Source organism: Canis lupus, chromosome 12 (assembly GCF_003254725.2).
Source record: "Canis lupus dingo isolate Sandy chromosome 12, ASM325472v2, whole genome shotgun sequence".
In the NCBI taxonomy this organism is placed as follows: Eukaryota; Metazoa; Chordata; class Mammalia; order Carnivora; family Canidae; genus Canis; species Canis lupus.
In genome coordinates, this window is record NC_064254.1 from 11,586,992 (window position 1) to 11,609,608 (window position 22,617).

The 22,617-nt window shown below is 51.1% G+C and overlaps 2 protein-coding genes across 2 annotated transcripts; both read left to right on the forward strand.

The window, feature by feature from the left end:
- The first annotated feature begins 999 nt into the window (after nt 1–999).
- On the forward strand, nt 1,000–7,323 carry PTCRA (pre T cell antigen receptor alpha). Its single transcript, XM_025418039.3, has 5 exons — nt 1,000–1,117; nt 4,498–4,557; nt 4,944–5,264; nt 6,129–6,173; nt 6,823–7,323. The coding sequence occupies exons 1-5, from the start codon at nt 1,057–1,059 to the stop codon at nt 7,125–7,127; spliced, it is 792 nt and encodes a 263-aa protein (XP_025273824.1). The 5' UTR covers nt 1,000–1,056; the 3' UTR covers nt 7,128–7,323.
- Nucleotides 7,324–9,654: 2,331 nt separating this feature from the next.
- On the forward strand, nt 9,655–19,318 carry CNPY3 (canopy FGF signaling regulator 3). The gene is made up of 6 exons (XM_025418818.3): nt 9,655–10,010; nt 14,186–14,309; nt 15,365–15,461; nt 17,894–18,016; nt 18,273–18,390; nt 18,723–19,318. Exons 1-6 carry the CDS (start codon nt 9,848–9,850, stop codon nt 18,935–18,937), a joined length of 840 nt encoding a protein of 279 aa, XP_025274603.1. The 5' UTR covers nt 9,655–9,847; the 3' UTR covers nt 18,938–19,318.
- Nucleotides 19,319–22,617: the final 3,299 nt, after the last annotated feature.

Genomic DNA, 22,617 nt, shown 5'->3' on the forward strand with positions numbered 1-22,617 from the left:
CTGCCCAAGAATTTATTTTTAAAAGGGGGTCAGGGACACCTGGGTGACTCAGTGGTTAAGCATCTGCGTTCAGCTCAGGTCATGATCCCAGGGTCCTAGGATCCAGTTCCGGATTGGACTCCCCGCAGGAAGCCTATGTCTTGTAAATAAATAAAATCTTTTAAAAATAAAAAATAAAAGGGGTTCAAGGAAAGGGGAAGGGAATACATGGGAAATCTCCGAAACATTCCCTAAATTTTGATGTAAACCTGAAACTGCTCTAAGAAATAAAGTCTATTTTTCGGGCAGCCCAGGTGGCTCAGCGGTTTAGCGCCGCCTTCAGCCCAGGGCGTGATCCTGGAGATGCAGGATCGAGTCCCGCGTCAAGCTCCCTGCATGGAGCCTGCTTCTCCCTCTGCCTGTGTCTCTGCCTCTGTGTCTCTCATGAATGAATAAATAAAATTTAAAAAAATAAATAAATTCTATTTTTAAATGTGGGTGTGTGCGGGTGGGTGGGTGAGGTGCTGTAACAACATGGAAAGAAGCATGTTGGGCTTCTTGGCCACAGTAAGGCCCCCCATCAGGAAATAGGTCAAGCTCTGACCCCCCTCCCCCCCCACCCCGACTCTCCACCCCGGCCCGCTGTGTGGCCTGGGGCAGGTCACTCAATCTCTCTCAGCCTCAGTGGCCTCACCTGTGAAATGGAGCTCACAGCAGCTGGGTGGTGGAAGGACATGCTGAATGTAAATCCTTAAATACTGCCTGGGGCTCTGCATCCCGTAGATGCCAGAGCCAGTGACTGGGAAAAGGTTTTGCAGACCGCAAAGTGCTCTTCAGATAGGAGGGAGTAAGGGGTGGGAGTGGCACCTTGGCTTCGCTGGCCCCTGGGAGAGGACTGGGCTTAGGGGGCCCAGGTGCAGGTGGGGGAGGCTCCTCACCAGGAGGAAACCACTTGGTGGCCGAGCAGCTGAGGAGCATCTGGGCCTGCGGCCTGGGAGGCAGTCTTGCGGGTGCCTCCTCCTCTCACAGCCCACAGCTCAGGTCTGCAGCTGGGTCCTGCCTCCTCTCAGGAGGGCCATGGCCAGGACTTGGCTGCTGCTGCTTCTCCCGGCCCTCGGGTGTCCAGCCCTGCCCACGGGTGAGTCCCCTCCCGGCATCCCTCTCGGTGCCCCATTAGCTTGCCTGAGCCTGCTCCCTAGCTCCGGTCCTCATGGGGTGGGATACGAGAAGGCATGACAGGGCTGCTTGGGGGCCCTGGGGAGGAGGGTCTTACCATAAGCCCACCATTTCCTTCCCCACTGTGTTCTGCCTTCCAGCTATCTCACTCGGGGGCCTTGAGTCTTGCTCCCTGGAGTCTGTAGTGTGGCAGTCACATTTTGGAGGTGCAGAGAATCCAGAGCAAGCTCACCAGGCATCCAGGGAGGGTGGAGATGGGGTAGCCAGGGCTGGGATGTGGAGAGAGAGAGAGAGAGAGAGAGAGAAGCAGGCTCCATGCAGGGAGCCCAACGTAGGACTCTATCCCAGGTCTACCGGGATCACGCCCCAGGCCAAAGGCAGGTGCCAAACCGCTGAGCCACCCGGGCTGCCCAGGACTTGTGTTTAAAGGAAAGAATTCCAGCTTCATCGAGAAGCATGTGCATGTTTGCATGTATATGGTGGGGAAAGGTCATCTTCTTGATCTAAAGCTGGCCCCCAGGGGCACGTGGGTGGCTCAGTTCAGCATCTGCCTTTGGCTCAGGTCATGATCCTAGGATGGAGCCTTCCTTTAGGCTCTCTGCTCAGTGGGGAGCCCGCTTCTCCCTCTTCCTGCCACTCCCTCTGCTTGTGCTCTGTCAAACAAATCTTTAAAAATAAATAAAAATAAAGCTGGCCCCCAGCATTTCCACAAGCTCTCCCTCGCTAGGGAGATAAATCATATCCATGTGGAACAAAGAAAGCCCATGGCAGGAGGTCTGAGCTCTGAGAAGGAAGCAGCCAGGGTGAGGAGGAGCAATCCTGGGCAGCTTCATGGAGGAGGTATATGCTAACCTCAACCTGGGGAGTAACTCTATCTGTAAAACTCAAGAGGCTCAGGAGGTCGAGGGTCCTGGAGCTCACTCTCAGCTTTCTCGAGTTCCTTTGTTTCCCATATCTTATTAATATTACTATTGATAATAATACTAGGGACGCCTGGGTGGCTCAGTGGTTGAGCGTCTGCTTTTGGCTCAGGGCATGATCCTGGAGTCCTGGGATCGAGTCTCACACATCTGGCTCCCTGCATGGAGCCTGCTTCTCTCTCTACCTGTGTCGCTGCCCTTCTCTCTCTGCATCCCTCATGAATAAATAAATAAAATCTTTTTTTAAAAAAAGATGATAATACTAAACTTTTCTGCCAAGGTGTTTGGCATTCATGATATTTAGTCTTCACAACAATTTTACTGGGCTGGTGTCATTAACCTCATTATATTGACGTAGCAATTGAGAATCAGTAAAGTGAGCAGACAAGTCAGGAGTCAAACCAACTCTGTTTGAGGCCATGTCCCAGGCTTGATCCATTGTGTCATTGTAGCAAGCTCTTAGTCATCCTTCCAAGTGGGGTGGTCTGTGGGAATGAGGGTCAAAGAGACCTGAGTTCAAATCCTGAGTAGGGTACTTACCATCCACATGCTTTTAGGTCTGTTCTTTGACCTTTAAGAAACCTTCCTGAGCACCACCCCCCAACTCTGACCACAATATTCTCTGGTGTCCTTTCCTGCACCCTGGGGTATTTCTTTTCTTTTTAATTTTATTTATTTATTTGAGAGAGAGAGAGAGAGCACAAGCAGGGAGAGTGGCAGGCAGAGGGAGAGAGAGAAGCAAACTCCCGCTAAGCAGGGAGCCTGATGTGGGGACTGGACCCCAGGACCCTGGGATCATGACCTGAGCAGAAGGCAGATGCTTAACCCACTGAGTCACCCACGTGCCCCCTTGGGGTATTTCTTTAACCTGGCTGCATTTAACTCAAGGTTTAACTATGGATTTTCTTTTTTTAATATTTTGTTTATTTATTTGAAAGAGTTGGGGGAGGGTCAGAGGGAGAAGGAGAGAGAATCTTAAGTGAATTCCAGGATCAGCGCAGAGCGATTCTGGGGCTCCATCTCATGACCTGAGCTGAAACTGAGTAGGACACTTAACCAACTATGCCACCAGGGCAACCCTGTCTGTGGGTTTTAATCTTTGAGATTTTATTATTATTTTAAAAATATCCAACTAGGATGGGGTAACTAGGTGACAAGCACTGAGGAGGACACTTGATGGGATGAGCACTGAGTGTTATACTATATGTTGGCAACTTAATTTAAATTTTTTTAAAATGTAAAAAATAGGGACACCTGGGTGGCTCAGCGGTTGGGAATCTGCCTTTGGTTTGGGGCGTGATCCCAGGATCCAGAATGAGTCCAACATTGGGCTCCCTGAGGGGAGCCTGCTTCTCCCTCTGCTATGTCTCTGCCTCTCTGTGTGTGTGTGTGTGTGTGTGTGTGTGTGTGTCTGATGAATAAATAAATAAATCTTTTTTTAAAAAGTAAAATAAATAAAATTTTAGAAAATTTAAAAAAATAAATTAAAAACGTAAAAAAAAAAAACCCAACTATTCAAGAGTAACATTTTGGTCATTATATATTTTGTCATCTTTACTGAAAAGAATAAGCCTGTGGAAAATCGGGACTATTCTGGAAAATACAGGACAGATGTTTGTGGTACCCATATGATTTTTTATTTTTTTAACTATGAGGGGCACCTGGGTGGCTTAGTCTGTTGGGCATCTGCCTTCTGCTCAGGTCATGATCCCCAGGCCCTCAGATCGAGCCCCACATTGGGCTCCTTGATCAGTGGGGAGTCTGCTTCTCTCTCTCCCTCCTGCTCCATGCTCTCTCTCACTCTCTCTCTCAAATAAATAAAATATTTAAAATAATAATAATTTTTTAGCTATTAAATAATACAGACATATACTTGAAATGAGTGAATTGTATAGTATATAAGTTATATCTGCACAAAGCTCTTTTAAAAATACTTTAAGGGTGTATGGCTGGCTTAGTTAGTACAGCATGGGACTCTTGGTCTCCAGGTTGTGAACTGGAGCCCCACACTGAGCGTAGAGATTACTTTTTTTAAAAATGTTTTTTTAAAGATTTTATTTATTTATTTGACAGAGAGAGAGAAACAGCATAAGCAGGGGAGCAGCAGAGAGAGAGGGAGAAGCAGACTCCCCACTGAGAAGGGAGTTTGTTGCCAACTGGGGCTGGGATCATGACCTGAGAGCTGAAGGCAGACACTTAAACAACTGAACCACCCAGGTGCCCCAAAAATAAAATCTTAAAAAAAAAAAAAAAAAAAAAAAAAAACTACTACAGACCTTACAGAAAAGAACTAACAATGTAATAAACCCCTATGGATATTCCACTCAGATTAACAAATGGTTTAAACTTTGCCATATTTGCATCAGATAAAAGAAACAAAAAGTTACAGATACATTCGAAGCCCTCTTTGATCTCATTCCAGATCTTATTTCCTTCCCTTCCTCCCCAGCGGTAACCACCCTCCTGAGGCTGGCACAACAAGGTATTATAAGAATTTGTTTATGCGTTTGTGATCTTTCCCATGGGACTGAGTTCCTTGAGGGTGGGGGCAATGTCTTCATCAGTATTTTATCCCCAGTTCCTGACACAGATAGGTTCAGATATAAAACATAAGTAAGGGAAGGATGGATGCATGGAAGCATGGACAGACATACAGATGGAAGGTAAAAAGAACAGATGTAGGAAAGATGGTTGATGGGGGAAGGGTAGATGGATCAATGGGCAAATACAAGGAGAGAGGGATGGATGAGTGGGTGGAAGGATAGATAGATGGATGCTGGAAGCAAACCTAGATAGAAAGACAGAAGCCTATTATGAGACACTGTCCCAGACAGACCTAGCCCCCCACAGGTGCATGCTCTCTTCCAGGTGTGGGCGGCACACCCTTCCCCTCTCTGGCCCCACCAATCACGCTGCTGGTGGATGGGAAGCAACAGACGCTGGTGGTCTGTTTGGTCCTCGATGTTGCACCCCCTGGTCTTGAGAGCCCCATCTGGTTCTCAGCTGGCAATGGCAGCTCACTGGACGCCTTCACCTACGGCCCTTCCCCAGAGGCTGACGGCACCTGGACTAGCTTGGCTCAGCTCTCTCTGCCCTCCGAGGAGCTGGCAGCCTGGGAATACTTGGTCTGCCACACTGGGCCTGAGGCTGGCGACCAGAGCCAGAGCACACAGCCCCTGCAGCTGTCAGGTGGGGATGGAGCCTGGGCCCCCGCGGATGCTCCCTGCCCCTCCCACATGCTCTGGAAACAGGATACAGTGGGAGACAGGGGTAGGCTCTCATGGGGGCATGGAGGGGATGCCAACCATCTGAATGAGGTGATGGGTAGGCTCAGAGCAGGGTGGCCTCGGGGCCCAGAGTCCTGGATTTGCAACTCCTTCAAATATCCAGACTTCAAATCCAGGCTCTGATGCATGACTTCCAAGAAGTAAAAATACCTCCTCCCTCCTATTACCTAGGGTTGAAATCTATGTTTATGTACCTTAGGTTATTTTCTCTATCACTCCATGTATGACACCCTACCTAGAAGAACCAAACAATAATCAAATAACAAAATGCTATCTTCTTATTGTTTACTCTGTGCCAGGCACTGTTCTAAGCACTGTACATTCGTAAAGTAGGTCATACCATTTTCCCAATTTTACAGGCACAGAGATGTTAAGGGACATGTCCAAAGCCAACTCTGATTATTACTAGATGAATTACCTCCTCTTTTTGGATTATGGTAGTTTTGTCATCTTCCAAATGGGAATGTTTGTTGAACAAATGCCCTGCCTTTCAAGGAAGGCTGCTAAGAAAATCAAGTCCTCCTCTAAAAGTGCTGAGGCACCTCAGCCTCCCTGGGGCACAGAACAGTGGACAGTGGGGAGGAAGAAAGATCTGAGTCCCTGAGAGAAATTGTAGCAAATGGGCTCAGGTTTCCTGCCGCTGGTTCATTTGTCCACTTATGCAACTTGCCATGAACAGCTGCTGTATGTCAGGGCTGGGGCACAGAGCTTGGGTGGAGGGCAGAGCCCATCCCGAAAGACTTTTTCTCTTCTCCTTGGTGGCCAGGAGGGGCTTCCTCAGCCAGGACTTGCCTCTGGGAGCGTGTCACAGGTGAGTACTGGGGACCAGGATCTTGAGCCCTGTTTGGGTCTAGCCTGATAGTCCCACTCTTTGGGAGGGGTGGCGGGGGTGGGGGTTGGGTTGGTGGCTGGGTGTTGGTGGGTGTTCCCTGAAGAGGCTGCCTTGCTGGGTTGGGGCACTGGCAAGCCTGTGCTTCAGTCTCCCCATGGGGAAATGGTAGTGGATCCTCCCACCCCAAACTAATTCCTGGACACCAGCTGAAAAGTGTAGGTGGCAGCTAACAGAAGGCCCCAAGAAGCTTTCCTGGGGCAGCCCAGATGGATGGTCTCAGCATCAGAGCCTTGGGAGACTGAGTGGTAGACAGTCCCAACACCCACCAGACAAAGTCCTCACCACCCAAAGAACTTGGGGCTGGTTACTCTCCTCTGAGTCAGATGCTAATCCCTGCTTGACCTACATCACCCTGGTTTGGGGGGAATAAAATAAAATGAAGACTAGGAAGGTGTATGTTATTATTAACGGTTAGAGCTGAGGCTAGACGCCAGGGAGGACTTCCCCGGGCTTCGGGGACGGCGGCAGGGAGGAGGAATGGCGGGGAGGGGGAGGCGGGAGGACAAGACCCCTCCTCCTGGGAGAACCTTCTCCAGGCCCCTAACCGCTCATCAGTCTCTCTCCGCAGGGACTCGGGGCCAGGCGCTGCGGCTTGGGGCGCTGCGCCTGCTGCTCTTCAAGCTGCTACTGTTGGACGTGCTCCTGACCTGCAGCCGCCTCCGCGGCCTGCCCTCCGCGGGGGAGACCCCGCGCTCCCCGCGCCCCAGCGGGCCGGCAGGTGCACCGCCGTCTCCCGCAGCCTCCGCCCGCAGGCGCGCCCTCAGCCCCCGCCGCCTGCACTGGCCGCAGTTGGGGGCGCGCCCGGAGCCCCGGAGCCCAGGCTGGGAGGAGGGGAGGCTCTCTACCCACCGAGCTTGGGCCTGGTGCTCGTGAGCCACCCTGTATTCCTTCCTTAAGCCTTGCAGTATTTGTCTGTGACCTGCCTCCTCCTGCAGTTGGAAGTTTCTGGGGCTGGGCTCTGTCTCCCGCCTCCGATTGAGGGCTTCTGAGGGAGGAGGGTGGTGGTCTACAGGTACTGGGACATTTGAGGAGCAGGGAACTGAGACTAATTAAAGGAGAACTTAAATGACGCACACGAAATATTTGAATTCATGTCTGCCCTGGGAGGAGGAAATTTGGCAGATTTTGAAAAAGCCATCTGGGAAGTCTCCCTTGAGGAAGAGGGCTTCCCGAGGGTGAGACTCTAGGAACTGCAGTGATGCCGCGCTTTCGGAGGACACTGTCCTACTTCTGTCTTCTTCTCCCGCAGCCCGGCATGGGAAGACACCCCCACCCCCACCCCCCATTTCTCACCCTCACCCAGCCTCTGGGAGAGGTCAGGGCGAGGAGCCCAGGAAGCCAGGAAGGTGGGGTGCTGGGCCTGATGTGAAGCTTTGTACAGACTTGCAGAAATAAACAGGGCCAGGATCCCAGGGTAACAGGATCATGTACAATGCCAAGAGCCTGGATGTTAATTCCAAACTTACACCTTATTAATCAATTAAGGGTCATTATTCACTTAACAAATATTCACTGAGCATGAACCCAGAGCCAGGCACTAACAAGATTTTTTTGATTTGTTTCCTAAAGAGGGTTCTAGCACTGATAGTATGTGAGGCCCCCACAATGGAGTGCTTGGTCTGTTTCTCCAGCACTGGCAAGAGATCCAGCCTTTCCAAGGGTTCCTCTCCAGTCATTACTACAGGAGTCTGGTGCTTTCATGTGAATCCAGGCAGCATAGGACAGTCTGTGGGACCAGCGGTGCTGCTTTAGTCTTCATTCCCCCAAGGTGGTGTTAGGAACTACCCTCTAACATCCTGCCCACTCATGGTGTCCATGTCAAAGCCGGCTGCCCCCACCTCTGAGCCCTCTCAGTTGCTGTTCCATGAAAACCCCCCACTGTCTTCACTGCTCATCTCTCACCTTCTGTCAGATGTTCCTGCCTCTCTTTAGATTCTGGGGATGAATCTGTCCACTATTTCCACAGGGCCTGCTCCTTCCCCAACACACAGACTGAGGGAAGGATAGGCTGGGTTGGGGTGTGCATGTCCAGCCACAACCTTAGATTTCCTCCAGCCACTGTTCCTTCCCAGCCCTCAGCCCAGATGTTGAGTCCAGGGCTCCTGCCAAACTAATTTGTGCCTCAGTAAATGTCCTCTCAGAGGTCCTTTTTTTCCTTCTGGAAGCAGAGCTTCCTTTTTTTTTTTTTTTTAATTTTTATTTATTTATTTATGATAGTCACAGAGAGAGAGAGAGAGAGAGAGAGAGAGAGAGAGGCAGAGGCACAGGCAGAGGGAGAAGCAGGCTCCATGCACCGGGAGCCTGACGTGGGATTCGATCCCGAGTCTCCAGGATCGTGCCCTGGGCCAAAGGCAGGCGCTAAACCGCTGCGCCACCCAGGGATCCCCAGAGCTTCCTTTAAGCTTCAATGCCCTTCCTCCTCATGCTCCAATTCCCCAATCCTGCCCTGCCCCAGGCTCAGCCCCTATTGTGGCTGTTTAAAGGTATTTCCCAGGAGGGTTCCTGGGTCTTGATAAATCAAGGGCTTTGGCCAGGCCCTAAGTCTCCCCTAAGTCTTTTTTTTTTCCCCTAAGTCTTATGAAGCCTAAGAAGATGGAGGTGGACAGGACACCTCAGAAGGGTGTCCTGATCCTGTGCACTATAGAATTCTACATACCACAGCCCCTGCATATCCCAAGTGCCTTGTCATTGGGGCAATTGTTTTGAGCAAGAAGCTAAGATTAGGAAATAACAAGTCGAAAGGCTGAGCATCAGTCCTTTGAAGTTTCCATAAAATAGCATAAATATCCAACCTCCAGAAAAGACACATAAGACACTGGGGAAAAGGGCCTTGCGGACAAAAGCGTAATCTGCAGACAACTACGCAGAAAAGCAACCCAGAAAAAGAAAGAAATCAACCAAACGAGACTTAGAGAGGAGGTGATTTGTTCTAGTTCTCAGGGGACCAATTTAGGATTACTTGGCACTAAGAAAGTTGTTTGAAGCCTGGGGACTATTTGAGTCGCCGAGGTCTCACCTACAGCACCAAATGGTGATTAGCGATTACAACAATAACAACAACGATAATAATAACAACATTTAAAAACAGGTGCACACTAAGGGTTTACTGCTTTACGACCCCAGGGGGGAAGTGACGTGCCAGGAGGCGGAGAAGGTGAGAAAGACGGCCTTCCGCACCTCTTCCCGGAGCCACGAGCCGGCCTCCTCCCATTCAGGGCTAGCGGGCTGCTCCCGCCTCGGTGTCCTGGTTCTCCAGACCCTCCCTGAGCCTCCGCTAGGGGGTGGGGAAGATGCCGCCATAGGTCACTGAGGACACCATCCGCTCTCTCATTGGTCGACGCTGAAAAACGATCGCCCTCCTATTCGCTGGAGGACAAGCCCCGGAAAGCCCATTGGCTGCGTGGTCCGCGGGCCGTCGGCTCCGGGGGCGGGCCGAGGTGGCCGACGGCGGGAGCGGAGGGCGGGGGGGCTCCCTGTTGCCCTGGTTACGCCGAGGCACGTGCGCAGTCCCGGAAGCGGCTCCGGGAAGCTGCACAACGCGCGCTGCCGGAGGAAGCGCCGCCGGGTCCGCTGGGGTCGGGTCCGGCTGGGCCATGGAGCCGTTGGCTGAGCCCGCACCCCGGCCCGGGCCCCGTTGTCTTCTGCTTCTCTCCCTGTTACTGTTGCTGCTGCAGCTGCTGCCGGCCCCGGAGCTGGGCCCGAGCCAGGCGCAAGCGGAGGAGACCGACTGGGTTCGACTCCCCAGCAAATGCGAAGGTGAGGGGCCGGGGCCCGCGGGGAGTATCCTGCCGGAGGGGCGGGGCGAGCGGAGGAGGGGCGAGGGGCGGGGGGATGGAAGGTCCTCGGCTCCTGAGCGGGAGCCTCTTCATGAAGCCGCTGCACGCCTGGCCCTGGCTGGACGCTGGGGACCGGGGGGCGGGCCGGAGGGCAGGTCTCGGTGCACCTGGAGCTCTCAGATCGGCACAAAAGAAGCAGTTCTAATGCAGGGTGGTAGATGCCATGTTAGAGTAGGTAACGGGCTGTGCGGGCCGGGTGAGGAGCATCTGATCTAGCCTTGAGATGGGGGAAAGCCTAGAGGTGGAGGGAAGTCAGGGCTTCGTATAGGAAGCCCAAACGGTAATTAGGAGTTAGCTGGGCGAAGAGAAGTGAAAAGAGAGGGTCTCTCGGGAAACCACAGATGCAGAGGCCCAACGGGCTAAGAAAGGACAAGTTTGAGGAACTGAAAAGGTCCGTATGACTGTTCTTAGAGGAGGAAGAAGAGCCTGAGACTCTCCCGTTTTTGCTCTCACCACAAGCTAATCTGTATCATTGATAGACTTCCCCAGTAGCCGTGAGCTTCTTGAGGGCAGGGACTTTGTCTCAGGTATTTATTCACGCAGTGCCTGGTGGGCACCCAGTGAGTATTTTTGGAATAAAGACGAATAAATGGGCTGTGGGTGTATGTGGAGGAAGGAGAAGGGTCTGAGGCCTAAGGGGAGAAGAAGAGAGGGCCACTAGGAGACACCAGTAGATCTAGCCTGGGGGAATTTGGTGAGGCAGGAGGATTTTAGGAACAAGGAGAAAGTGAATCCCAAAGATAGAGAGGTGGAAGCGTAGAACTTCAGAGAGAGAGAGAGAGAAAGAGAGAGAGAGAGCACCAGCGCCTAAGCCAGTGATCCACGACTATGAAGGGTCTACCTTTTCTCCCTGCCCTCCAGTTTCTTTTTTTTTCTCTCCAGACCTTCCCAGTCACTCCTTCTTTGCCATCTCCATAACCCCAAACCCCTCTGAAAGTTGGCTATAAGTCCATTTCATCCCGATTCAAAGTGTACAGCAGGCCAGATGTTCCCTAAGCACTGGGAAGTGGGGGTGGGGTGGATTGAGACACATAATCCTTTCATTTGAGAGATGAAAGATGAGATGCTTCAGAGATGAGCCTACTTCACTGGGAGGGCTCCCAGTGCCGGTTCTAGTCTGTACCTTGTCCCTCACTCCCACGAAGAGGCAGGCAGGGAGTTGTGATGCTCTCCTTTCACTCTTGCTGGAGTCCTAACCTATATGGCGTGGTTTGAGGGTTTCACTTCCTCCCCTTGTTTTCTTAGCCCCTAAGAAGGGGCTATTCTCATAGCCTAAGAAGCTTATATTTCTTTCCCTTAGGAGGCAGTCACAGATCCAGAAGCATAGAGCTAGCATAGTCCAGCCTCATTTTGTAGATAATTGATAAAGATTAATTCAAAAGGGATTTTCAGTTACAGGCTGGCTTGGCAAAGTCTTAGGCTCCTCTTAATAGTGTATTTGTTTTTATTTATCATTGTTGCACCTTTGTTATTAAATGCTGACTGTATCTCGCCCACAAAGCCTGCCTCTTGGCTCAGTAGCCTGAGTGGAATAGGCCTTGGCACAGAGGACAGAGAACCTACCCAGAAAAAGAGTAGGTGGGTGTCCATGAGAGTCTGGGATCTGTGCCATGAGTCTTCTCACAGTCTGGTTCTGGATGGGATCCTTAGAGGGGGTCTTGAAGAGGTAAGGTTTGGAAGAGTTGGGAAGCAGGGTTGTGGTTGATGGGCACAAGAGAGAAAGGAGGTTCCAGCTCCCCAGGACCTGGAATCCTAAACCTTAAGGGTGTGGGAGAAGGGGGCAAAAGAGCCAGAAAAATGATGAGCTCACTCAGGGTGCAGAACAGAGGTGGGAGGGGGACAAGTATTCCTGGATAGAGAACCAAGGAGGTGAGCCACCTCAATTCATTGCAGACTCTGAGATCACAGCTTATATTTTGGAATTTTCATGTGTTCCAAATTCTACAAGCACATCTATTAATGTGTATGTTATAAAATTATACCAAGCAAAGCCTTCAGGGATTTTTTTTTTTTATGATGAATTGCTCCTCTACCAAACTCTGCTGTCAGTGTTATAACAATACTGATGCCATTTAACCTACAGATTGTATTCATTTAGAGGCATCAGAAGCTGCTCCATTAGTCTCTCAACAATATTAAATATCCAACACTGACAGAGTCATAATATTAGAGAAATAAAGAAAAAAAATCCAATTCATGACACTCACTTTGGGTACCTTTATAGTTAGGGGGACACAAAGTGACCGAAGGCCCTTAGTGAGAGCCTGGATCCTGTAGAGATCCAGATGCAATCAGAGCAAGTGGGATGGGTCTGGAAGAGCTTTTTCCAGGAGGAGGAGGCTTTTAAAGTAAGGTCGTAGGGGACCTGGGTGGCTCAGTCAGTTAAGTGGCCCACTCTTGGTGTCAGCTTAGGTCACAATCTCATGGGTCATGAAATCAAGCCCCTAGTCAGGCTCTGCACTGAGCAGGGAATCTGCTGGATATTCTCCCTCCCCTGTTCTCTTGCTCTCTCTCAATAAATAAATCTAAAATAATAATAGGGGATCCCTGGGTGGCTCGGCGGTTTGGCGCCTGCCTTCACCCCGGGGCATGATCCTGGAGACCCGGGATCGGGTCCCGCGTCGGGCTCCCTGCCTGGAGCCTGCTTCTCCCTCTGCCTGTGTCTCTGCCTGCCTCTCTCTCTCTCATGAATAAATAAATAAAATCTTTAAAAAAATAAATAAAGTGAGGTTGGGAGAAGGGGCAGAAAAGCCCATAGAGGGCATTAAGTGCGCTCCCAAGGCCTCAGACAGATCACACTTTTAATGGCAGCACTCCCTGTGCAGTGGCAATTACTCATTTACACCTGTGTCTACTCCACTGGACTATATGTAGAACGGAGGAGTCTGTCTTCAGCTGTGAATTCTCAGACCGTGCCTGGCTCATCAGAATTGCTTAATAACTGTTTGAGGAAGAGTAAGAGGAAACAGAACCGGTAGCAACAAGGCCTCGTGAGGGCATGGAGCAGATTACCTGGGTGGAAACAGAGAGCTGGTGTCGGAACAGTGTATGAAACCACGTCGGGCAGCCCGGGTGGCTCAGCGGTTTAGTGCCCCCTTCAGCCTGGGGCGTGATCCTGGAGACCCGGGATCGAGGCCCACATCAGTCTCCCTGCATGGAGCCTGCTTCTCCCTCTGCCTGTGTCTCTGCCTCTCTCTCTGTGTCTCTTATGAATAAATAAATAAATAAAATCTTAAAAAAAAAGGAAAGAAAGAAACCACGTAATAAAACTGGCGGACAAGACATCTGGGAACAACTAGGGAAATCTGAATGTGGTGATATTGGAATTGGTCATTTTCCGAGTATCCGTATGATTTTATGGTTGAGTAGAAGAAAGTCCTTGTCTCCATGAGGACTTTTGGAGGGGTGGAAAGATCATGATGTCTGTGAGTGACTTTCAGAATGGTTTAGCGAAGACAACGTACACGTTGAGATCCTGCTATCATAGTATTTTATAATATGTATTGGAGAGATTGTGGCAGGTCATTAACAAACTGTTGAAATGAGTGGAAGATATATAGTCATTCATTGTACTCATTCAGCATTTCTATATGTTTGAAAATTTAAAAGTAAAATGAGGGCAGCCCCGGCGGCTCAGCGGTTTAGCGCCGTCTTCAGCCCAGCGCGTGATCCTGGAGACTTGGGATCTAGTCCCACGTTGGGCTCCCTGCATGGAGCCTGCTTCTCCCTCTGCCTGTGTCTCTGCCTCTCTGTCTCTCTCTCTCTCTGTGTCTCTCATGAATAAATAAATAAAATCTTTTAAAAATTAAAATAAAATAAAAGTAAAATGATTATGGGGGGAATGATTATGGTGGCAGGGGTCGGGAAAGAGCTGGGGGAACTGGAGTCAGCAGGGTAGGGACCAGGACTGGACACAGGGCAGTGAATATTGGAGCTAGGTTTCACCCAGCAATGTCCATGTGGTGGCCTGTGGGGGAACTCCCACCCCGCCCTGCCCTGAGTGGGAGAGTCATCTACCCTGCTGTGCTTAGCTGGGACCAGGCTTCCATCAGACTCACATGCACCCAGTAGGCTGTGCTGTGTCTCCCCCACCAGTGTGTAAATATGTCGCCGTGGAACTGAAGTCAGCTTTTGAGGAAACCAGCAAGACAAAGGAGGTGATTGACACAGGCTATGGCATCCTGGATCGGAAGGCTTCTGGAGTCAAATACACCAAGTCGTAAGTGAAGGGGGTACCCACTGGCCTGGCCTGCTTTGTTCCTAGGAGCTTTGGTGGCTTGAAGTTCTCTCTCCCTTCTGGCTAGGCAAACCCACCAAAGGGAGGCAACTCTAGCCAACACTTAGCTTTGCCCACTGGTTTTGCCCCAACTGATTGTGTGGTCTTCATAAATCCCTTCATTCTGCTGAACCTCAGACTTCTCATCTGTCAAAAGCAAGAGTATTGGACTTTACCTCATCCCAGACTTTTGGATTTCATGGGACAATGCAAAAAAAAATTTTTTGATTGGTAACTTAGGAAAACCAGCTTTTAATTTTACCAGGAATAAATATTAAAAACAAGCCAAAAAAACAAAAACAAAAAAACCCTTCCTCAGCCTTGATCATCCTTTCAAAATGAAATATTTTGACACCAAAATCTAATACATTTTGCTATAGAAAAACATCTAAGGACGCCTGGGTGGCTCAGAGGTTGAGCATCTGCCTTTGACTCAGGGTGTGATCCTGGAGTCCCGGGTTCAGTCCCACATCGGGCTCCCTCTGGCTCTGTCTCTCTCTCTCTCTGTGTCTCTCATGAATAAATAAAATCTTTAAAAAAAGAAAACAACATCTAAATACTGAATCACTTAGCTTTATTTTTTTTTTTTTTATTTATTTATGATAGTCACACAGAGAGAGAGAGAGAGGCAGAGACACAGGCAGAGGGAGAAGCAGGCTCCATGCACCGGGAGCCCGACGTGGGATTCGATCCCGGGTCTCCAGGACCGTGCCCTGGGCTAAAGGCAGGCGCCAAACCGCTGCGCCACCCAGGGATCCCCACTTAGCTTTATTTAAAAAAAAAAAAATGCCTTCCCATAGAGCTGTTAAAATTTTGTCTCTCTGGTCTGTGTTCCAGCATCTCAGAGCCCCCAGACTAGATGACCTATCTTCCTTCCAGCTCTGACTTCCCTTTGGTGAGATGTGCAAGTGCTGGGGTAGCAGGGCTGGAGGGACGGACCGCTAACCCACTGGGCCTCGGAGAGGAGCTCAGCCCCTCTTGCACTGCTGTCTCTGCAGGGACTTACGGTTAATCGAAGTCACAGAGACCATATGCAAGAGGCTCCTGGACTATAGCCTGCACAAGGAGAGGACCGGCAGCAACCGGTTTGCCAAGGTTGGATTTGTGCTCATCCTTTGTCCCCACTGGAGTGAGGCCTACGTGTGTCTAAGTGGTCTGCTGGTGCGGGTGGGATTTTTAAAGGTCATGCTTGGGGAGCTTCCCTCCTTGGGCTCTCCCCATTCTTCATCATCAATTACTGTTTGCATTTCTCCCCTCCCGAGTGCCCTGACTTTTCAGTGGCAGTAGGCACATTCTTGACCTGGGCCATGAGGCTTTCCCTCAGCCTCAGCCTGAAATGCTGCAGGGTGGCAGTGCCTGTGGAGGCCTGTATACTTGCTCAGGAAGAGCTCAGGGGGTACAGAGCTGTGGGGTTTAGAGGAGATGTCAGAAGACACAGGCGGTGGGGGTTGGGGTGGTCGCCTAGTGCCTCTGGGCCCACAGGGACCCACCTGGACCTCTCTCTGGGTGGCTGTGTGACATCTAATGCACTTATCATGTGCATGAATGCCTCTGTCCCTGAAGAATGAGCTTCTTACCTCAAGGCCCATAGTGCTTTGTTTCATCATCTTTAGTACCTGGCACATGGTAAGAGACTTCCTTCCGTATTTCTCCACCCAAGTACCCTTCTAGGAAAGTTGATTAGTCAGAAATCCCTAGGAAACCCAGAGGGAATAGTCTTAAGCAGCAGAAGTCTTAGACTTAATCTTGAAAATTTAGGGGTGCCTGGGTGGCTCAGCTGGTTAAGCGGCTGCAAAGAGAGAGAGTCTCAAGCAGACTCAGTGCCAAGTGTGGAACATGATGTGGGGCCCATGCAGAGCTCAGTTTCACAACCCTGAGATCAGACCCAAGCCAAAACCAAGAGTCAGACACTCAGTTGCCCTGGGCATCTGACTCTTGATCTTAGGTCAGGTCTTGATCTCAGGATTGTGAACTCAGGCCCTGCATTGGGCTCCACACTAGGTGTGGAGCCTACTTAAAAAATAAGATAAGGGGATCCTTGGGTGGCTCAGCGGTTTAGCACCTGCCTTTGGCCCAGGATGTGATCCTGGAGTCCCGGGATCGAGTCCCACATCAGGCTCCCTGCACGGAGCCTGCTTCTCTCTCTGCCTGTGTCTCAGCCTCTGTCTCTCTGTCTCTCGTGAATAAATAAATAAAACCGTTAAAAATAAATAGATAGATAGATAGATAGATAGATAGATAGATAAAATAAAATTTATATGAATTTTGTAGTCTACTCAGTAATAAACCCATGTTTTGCTTTAACATAAAAATGTTAAAAAAATGTTAAAAACGGGATCCCTGGGTGGCGCAGCAGTTTGGCGCCTGCCTTTGGCCCAGGGCGCGATCCTGGAGACCCGGGATCGAATCCCACGTCGGGCTCCCGGTGCATGGAGCCTGCTTCTCCCTCTGCCTGTGTCTCTGCCTCTCTCTCTCTCTCACTGCGTGCCTATCATTTAAAAAAAAAAAAAGATGTTAAAAACTATTTTCCATAGCAATAAAATTAGAAACAACCTAACCAAATTCACCAGTGGTTAAATAAATTGGTATGGCCATTCAGTGGACAAAACAAAGAATGAGGTAGCTCTTTATGGATCGAATTAAGATTGTTGGGACGCCTGGGTGGCTCAGTGGTTGAGCATCTGCCTTCAGCTCAGGGTGTGATCCCGGGGTCCTGGGATTAAGTCCCACATCAGGCTCCTTCCATGGAGCCTGCTTCTTCCTCTGCTTGTGTTTCTGCTTCTCTCTGTGTCTCTCATGAATAAATAAATAAAATATTTTTAAAAATTATTTTAAATGAATTAAGATTGTCTTCAGGTCCGTTATTCAGTAAAAAAGGCAAGGGACAGAACAGTGTGTCTGATATATGCCGCTTGTGTAAGAAGCGGGGGCGAGGAGAGGAGGATGTATTTGTATGTATATTTGCTTTTATTTGCAGCATCACCTCTGGAAGGATAGAGGAAATAGACTGTGTGTAGGTGTAGTCTCCGGGGAGAAGACCTAGGTAGTGGCAGAAATATTTTTACAGAACCAAGAGTCCTCCCTGCCTCCCCTGTGTCCCTTCTGACCCAGGAGAGACACAAGCCCTAGGAAGAAACCGGAGCAGGGAGTGGGTCTAGACATGGGAGAGTGAGTGTTCTTAGCCACACCGAGGGGAAAGAGCCAAGTCACACTTAATTCCTGGAAAAGGAGTATGCATGCAAAGGGCCTGAGGGAAACAGCAATCCTGTTTGAAAGGTTGAGGTATGGGAAGGCAAGTAGGGGGTGTCGGGGTGGGTGGGTGGATGTAGGTGTGTATATAGGTGTGTAGGGGGTGTGGTGTGGGAGGCAGGCCCGAAAGAGGGAAGAGGAAGGTGAGGTCAAGCTTGAGAAGCCTTGGAGGGTCCTGGATTCTCAGAGCTGGGTCTTTGGGCCTTCAGCACCACCTGGAGAGGAGGGTGGGAGATGGAGAAGGCTCTCTGCCTCTCATGCCTGGTTGCCTCTTCCAGGGCATGTCAGAGACCTTTGAGACCCTGCACAACCTGGTCCACAAAGGGGTTAAGGTGGTGATGGATATCCCCTACGAGCTATGGAACGAGACCTCTGCGGAGGTGGCTGACCTCAAGAAGCAGGTATGGGCCCCTCGGCCCTCAGAGGTTACCCTGCCTCACAGGGCTGGGCGGGGACCGGGTCTGTGGCTGAGGGAGGCCACCAAGAGCTGGGGGGATGGGGGGCTTTGGTCAGGTCGTCTTACCTCTCTGGCTTCAGTTTCCTCAGGGGAATCACAGCCACCTGCCTGTCCTGCAGTGGGCTGTGAGACTCAGCTGAGCTCCCCCCGGGAGCGAGTCAGAGCTGGGCTTTGCCAATGCGACGTGTTGTGATTCATAGTGCGACGTGCTGGTGGAAGAGTTTGAGGAGGTGATCGAGGACTGGTACAGGAACCACCAAGAGGAAGACTTGACTCAGTTCCTCTGTGCCAATCACGTGCTGAAGGGCAAGGACACCAGTGAGTCTGAGGGAGGGAGAGGGCGGGGGTGGGGGGACACTCCATTTTACCACCTGCTCCCCTTCAGGGGAGGTGGGTAGGGAGAGGACAGAAAGGAAATGAGATCTAGAAGGCGTCCTAGCGTCTCTACCCCTGGGGAGCTTGTGATGGGAGGGAGTGGAGTAAGGGGTACTGGAACCAGGTGCGGAATAACATGCAGGTTCCTGAGACGCCCCCAGAGGGGCCTGGGACAGGGTGCAGGGACTTGACGCCGGTCTCCAGGTCCATGTGCTGCCTCTGGGGCCCCCAGTCCGTACTCCTCACCCAGCCAACCGTGTTTCTCCTCACCCCAGGTTGCCTGGCAGAGCAGTGGTCTGGCAAGAAGGGGGACACAGCTGCCCTGGGAGGGAAGAAGTCTAAAAAGAAGAGCAGCCGGGTTAAGGCATCGGGCAGCAGCAGCAAACAGAGGAAGGAGCTAGGTGGCCTCGAGGAAGACCCCAGCCCTGATGAGGATGAGGGCATCCAGAAGGCATCCCCTCTCACACACAGCCCCCCCGATGAGCTTTGAGCCCAACCCAGAGCCCTGCGTACCGAGACCCCTGAGCTGGAGGCCAGAAGAAGCCAGGCCGCAGCCCTGGCAGGCGGGACAGCCGTCCTGCTCCAGGTCCTCCCTGCCCGGCGTTCTGCTACTAAGAAGGACACAGGCCCGGGGAAGAACTTGCCGCCTCCCTCTGCCAGGCTGTGTGATTGCACGCCTGCCCAGGACTCCAGTGTGGACCCAGGCGGGGCAGGGCGCCCCGGCCTTCACCTCCCCTCACTCCTCTCCAGCAGGGAAGCAAGACTGCGGGCCACTCCAACCCTGCTCACCCGCTCCTGTGGTCACCTTGCACTCTGCCTGGCCCCCCGCACCCCCCACTGGGGCTCACAGAGTAAAAACGTTTTGGCCTTTTTTGTTCAGATTTTTTAGTCCCCTCCAGCTCCTCAGAGGAGCCCGCAGCCCATTTGCTCTTCCTGCCCTCACCTTCCAGCCGTGGGAGCCAGGGACAGAGAGGCAGTTCCCATCCTCCCATTACTGAGGCTGGCCGACCAGCTCTGGGGAACAGGGAGGGCCCAGGTGGTTTTTGGGTGAGGCCCACCACAGAGCTTTGGCCCTGGCCCTAAGCTGCCCTTGGACTCCCTGAGCTCCCCAGGCCAGGAGGGGCCTCACCTGTGCCCTGGGCACCTGGCTGCCCTCCATTCTCTCCTCTCTCCCCTAAGGCCTTCCCATGTCTTGTGTAAACTGTTTACTGCTGACCCCACCAGACCCCGCCCCTGTCCATCTCCATCCGACCTACTTGTTGGTCTTGAACCTTGCTTCGCAGTGACCACAACTTACCAAGCTCTGCTCTTTCTTTCTTTCTTTTTTTTTTTTTTTTTGTTTAAAGATTTAATTTATTCATGAGAGACACAGAGAGAGGCAGAGACATAGGCAGAGGGAGAAGCAGGCCCCATGCAGGGACCCTGATGTGGGACTCAATCCCAGGTCTCCAGGATCACACCCTGGGCTGAAGGCAGCGCTAAACCACTGCCCAGCTCTGCTCTTTCTAACTGTGCCTGGAGGGGAGGACACCCCAGCCCCCCAACAGCCGGTTACACCATGTTCTCTGAGAGCAGAGGAGGAACAGGTAGGCTGGCCTGTAGGGAGAGGTTGTGGGAGGCCTGGGCACCTCCCCATTCTGTCCTGAGGGCAGGGGTCAGGGCGCTCAGTAGCAGCGATGATGACAACTGTGCTTCAATGTGTGTGTCAATGATGACACTCACAGTGCTTTAGCTTTGAACCCTCACAGCTCCCTTGGGATGGGTGCCATTAGCCTCATTTTGCAGAAGACAAAACAGGTTCAAATTAAGTACAGCCCAAAGTCCTGCTGTTAGTAAGTGTACGACTGGTACTCTGACTCTGGGCCCATGGTATTTCCAGTGCCCCAGAGCTGCCAGCTGCTTCCCCCAACACCTGGCACTGGTGGTGTGACCTGCATTGAACTGGTTTGGTTTCTTTTTTTTTTTTTTTTTTTTTAAGATTTTATTTATTTAATTCATGAGAAACACAGAGAGAGAGGCAGAGACACAGGCAGAGGGAGAAGCAGGCTCCATGCAGGAGCCCAGTGCGGGACTCGGTCCCAGGACTTGGGGATCACACCCTGAGCCAAAGGCAGACGCTCAACTACTGAGCCACCCAGGTGTCCCTGAACTGGTTTGGTTTCTTTGCCGTAACTCCACCCCTACCAGCAAACCTCTTCTTAAAGTAAAGGAGGAAGCAGCTATGGCTTCTTAGAGACCAAAGTGGAAGGTCCTGCCAGCACTGGGCCCCTGTCAGGCCCCCTGTGAGCACCCACACAGACCTGTTCATGCTTCTGGCCTGGGCCTGGTCGGCAGGAAGGGGTGCACTCTGGAGCACCCCAGACTCCTGCTCCAATAAAATGCTCCAGGGTCTGAACTGGGGGCGAGGGGCCCCTTTGTAGCCTGGGCTTAGGCCATCTTCTACCCTGAAAAATGGGACAGCGAAGGCCAGAGAAGGTAGAGGAGTCTGGAAGCTTCTGAAAGGTCCTTGGAGAAAACTTTTTTGATTTAGCTGCCCTGTGCCCACCCATCTAGGATTGGTACTGCCCCCTCTTGAAGAGGCTGTGGGCAGTGAGATTCCAATCAAGACTCTGGTCCCTCCCTGGACTCTGTATTGGGGCTGGGGAGCCATTTGCAGCCCTCTGGACTGTCTAGGATTTCATGGATAATCTCTGATTCCTGTATTGTGTCACTATCCCTCAGCACTTGAGTGCCTGACTTACATCTGTCCCCAGAGCTTCATTGGTCCCTACAGTGGAATGGGACAAAGACCTGTCCCCTTACTGGGGCGTGGGCCCAGTGGCCCAATCCAGGCTCAATCTGAGACCAGAGGGCAGACAGCACTGTGACTGCTTTGCTCTTTGACCTGTGGCTGCTGTGTGAATAGCACCTTCTTTCTCCCCCTGCCCCCCACAAGGGCCAGGCATGTTGCACACACACTAGCTCTCTACCCACCTACCCCAGCAGGTAGCCTCTCCCCTGGCCCAGCCTAGAAGAGCCAGAGGCGAGATCCAGCTTCCCAGGTTTTCCTTTTCCACTCTCCACCACACATCTAGACCTTTCTGAGCTTGAATATTACTTCCCACTTTCCCACACCCCTTCTCTCCATAAGGTGAGGGGACTGGCTGAGCTCCAGTTAAGCAGATTTTAGTCCCTTTATTAGAAATCCTGTTAGAACAGAGTTTCTTAAACTCACCTGAATATGAGTGTCATAGGGAATGTTTGTTAAACGTACAGATGTCTGGGCTCATCTCAGATCTGCTGGTTTAGGGACCTTTGAGTCTGCATGTTTAACAAATCCCATGGTTCTTCAGATGAGGCCAAGTGGAACCCACTACAGCAGGAAAAACAGGGTGTTGTGTGAAGAGGGGGCAGGACCTCAGTGAAGTCAACGTCAGGGTCTTGTCCTCAGAAACAACTAGTCAGAACTCCAGAGAGGATCTGTCTGCCAGACACCTCAATCATCCAGAACCCCAAAGGCTGATGGACTAACCAGAAAGCTGTTGTGTGTATTTTTTTTTTTTTTTCAGTTCAGTGATGGAAAGAACTACAGACCTTAGTAGTGAAGTTTCAGGGGTGGGGGCTCAAATCTCAGGGGTAGTTGCATAGAGACTCTATTTGTTTTATTTGTTTTTTATTATTTTAGTTTTAGAGAGGGAGAATCTTAAGCAGACTCCATACCCAGCATGGAGCCCACCACGGGGTTTGATCCCACAGCCCTGAGATCATGACCTGAATAGAAAGCCTAAACACCTGAGCCATCCAGGTGCTCCTCTGTGTTCATTTTTTTTTTTTTTTTTTTTTTTTTTTTTTTTAGATTTTATTTATTTATTCATGAGAGACACACAGAGAGAGGCAGGGACACAGGCAGAGGGAGAAGCAGGCTCCGTGCAGGGAGCCCAATGTGGGACTCGATCCCGGGTCTCCAGAATCACGCCCCGGGCTGAAGGCAGCACTAAACTGCTGAGCCACCGGGGCTGCCCTCCCTGTGTTCATTTTAAAGGGCAATTTCTAGAAAGCAGTTTCCTCTATTTCCCACTTCCTCGATGCTATTCCCACACAGCAACTTTTTATAAGTTGGAAGATGGTGCTCTTCACACCTTTGACTTCCATCTGTCATAAAGTTGTTTTAACATAAGTTTTGTTACAGTA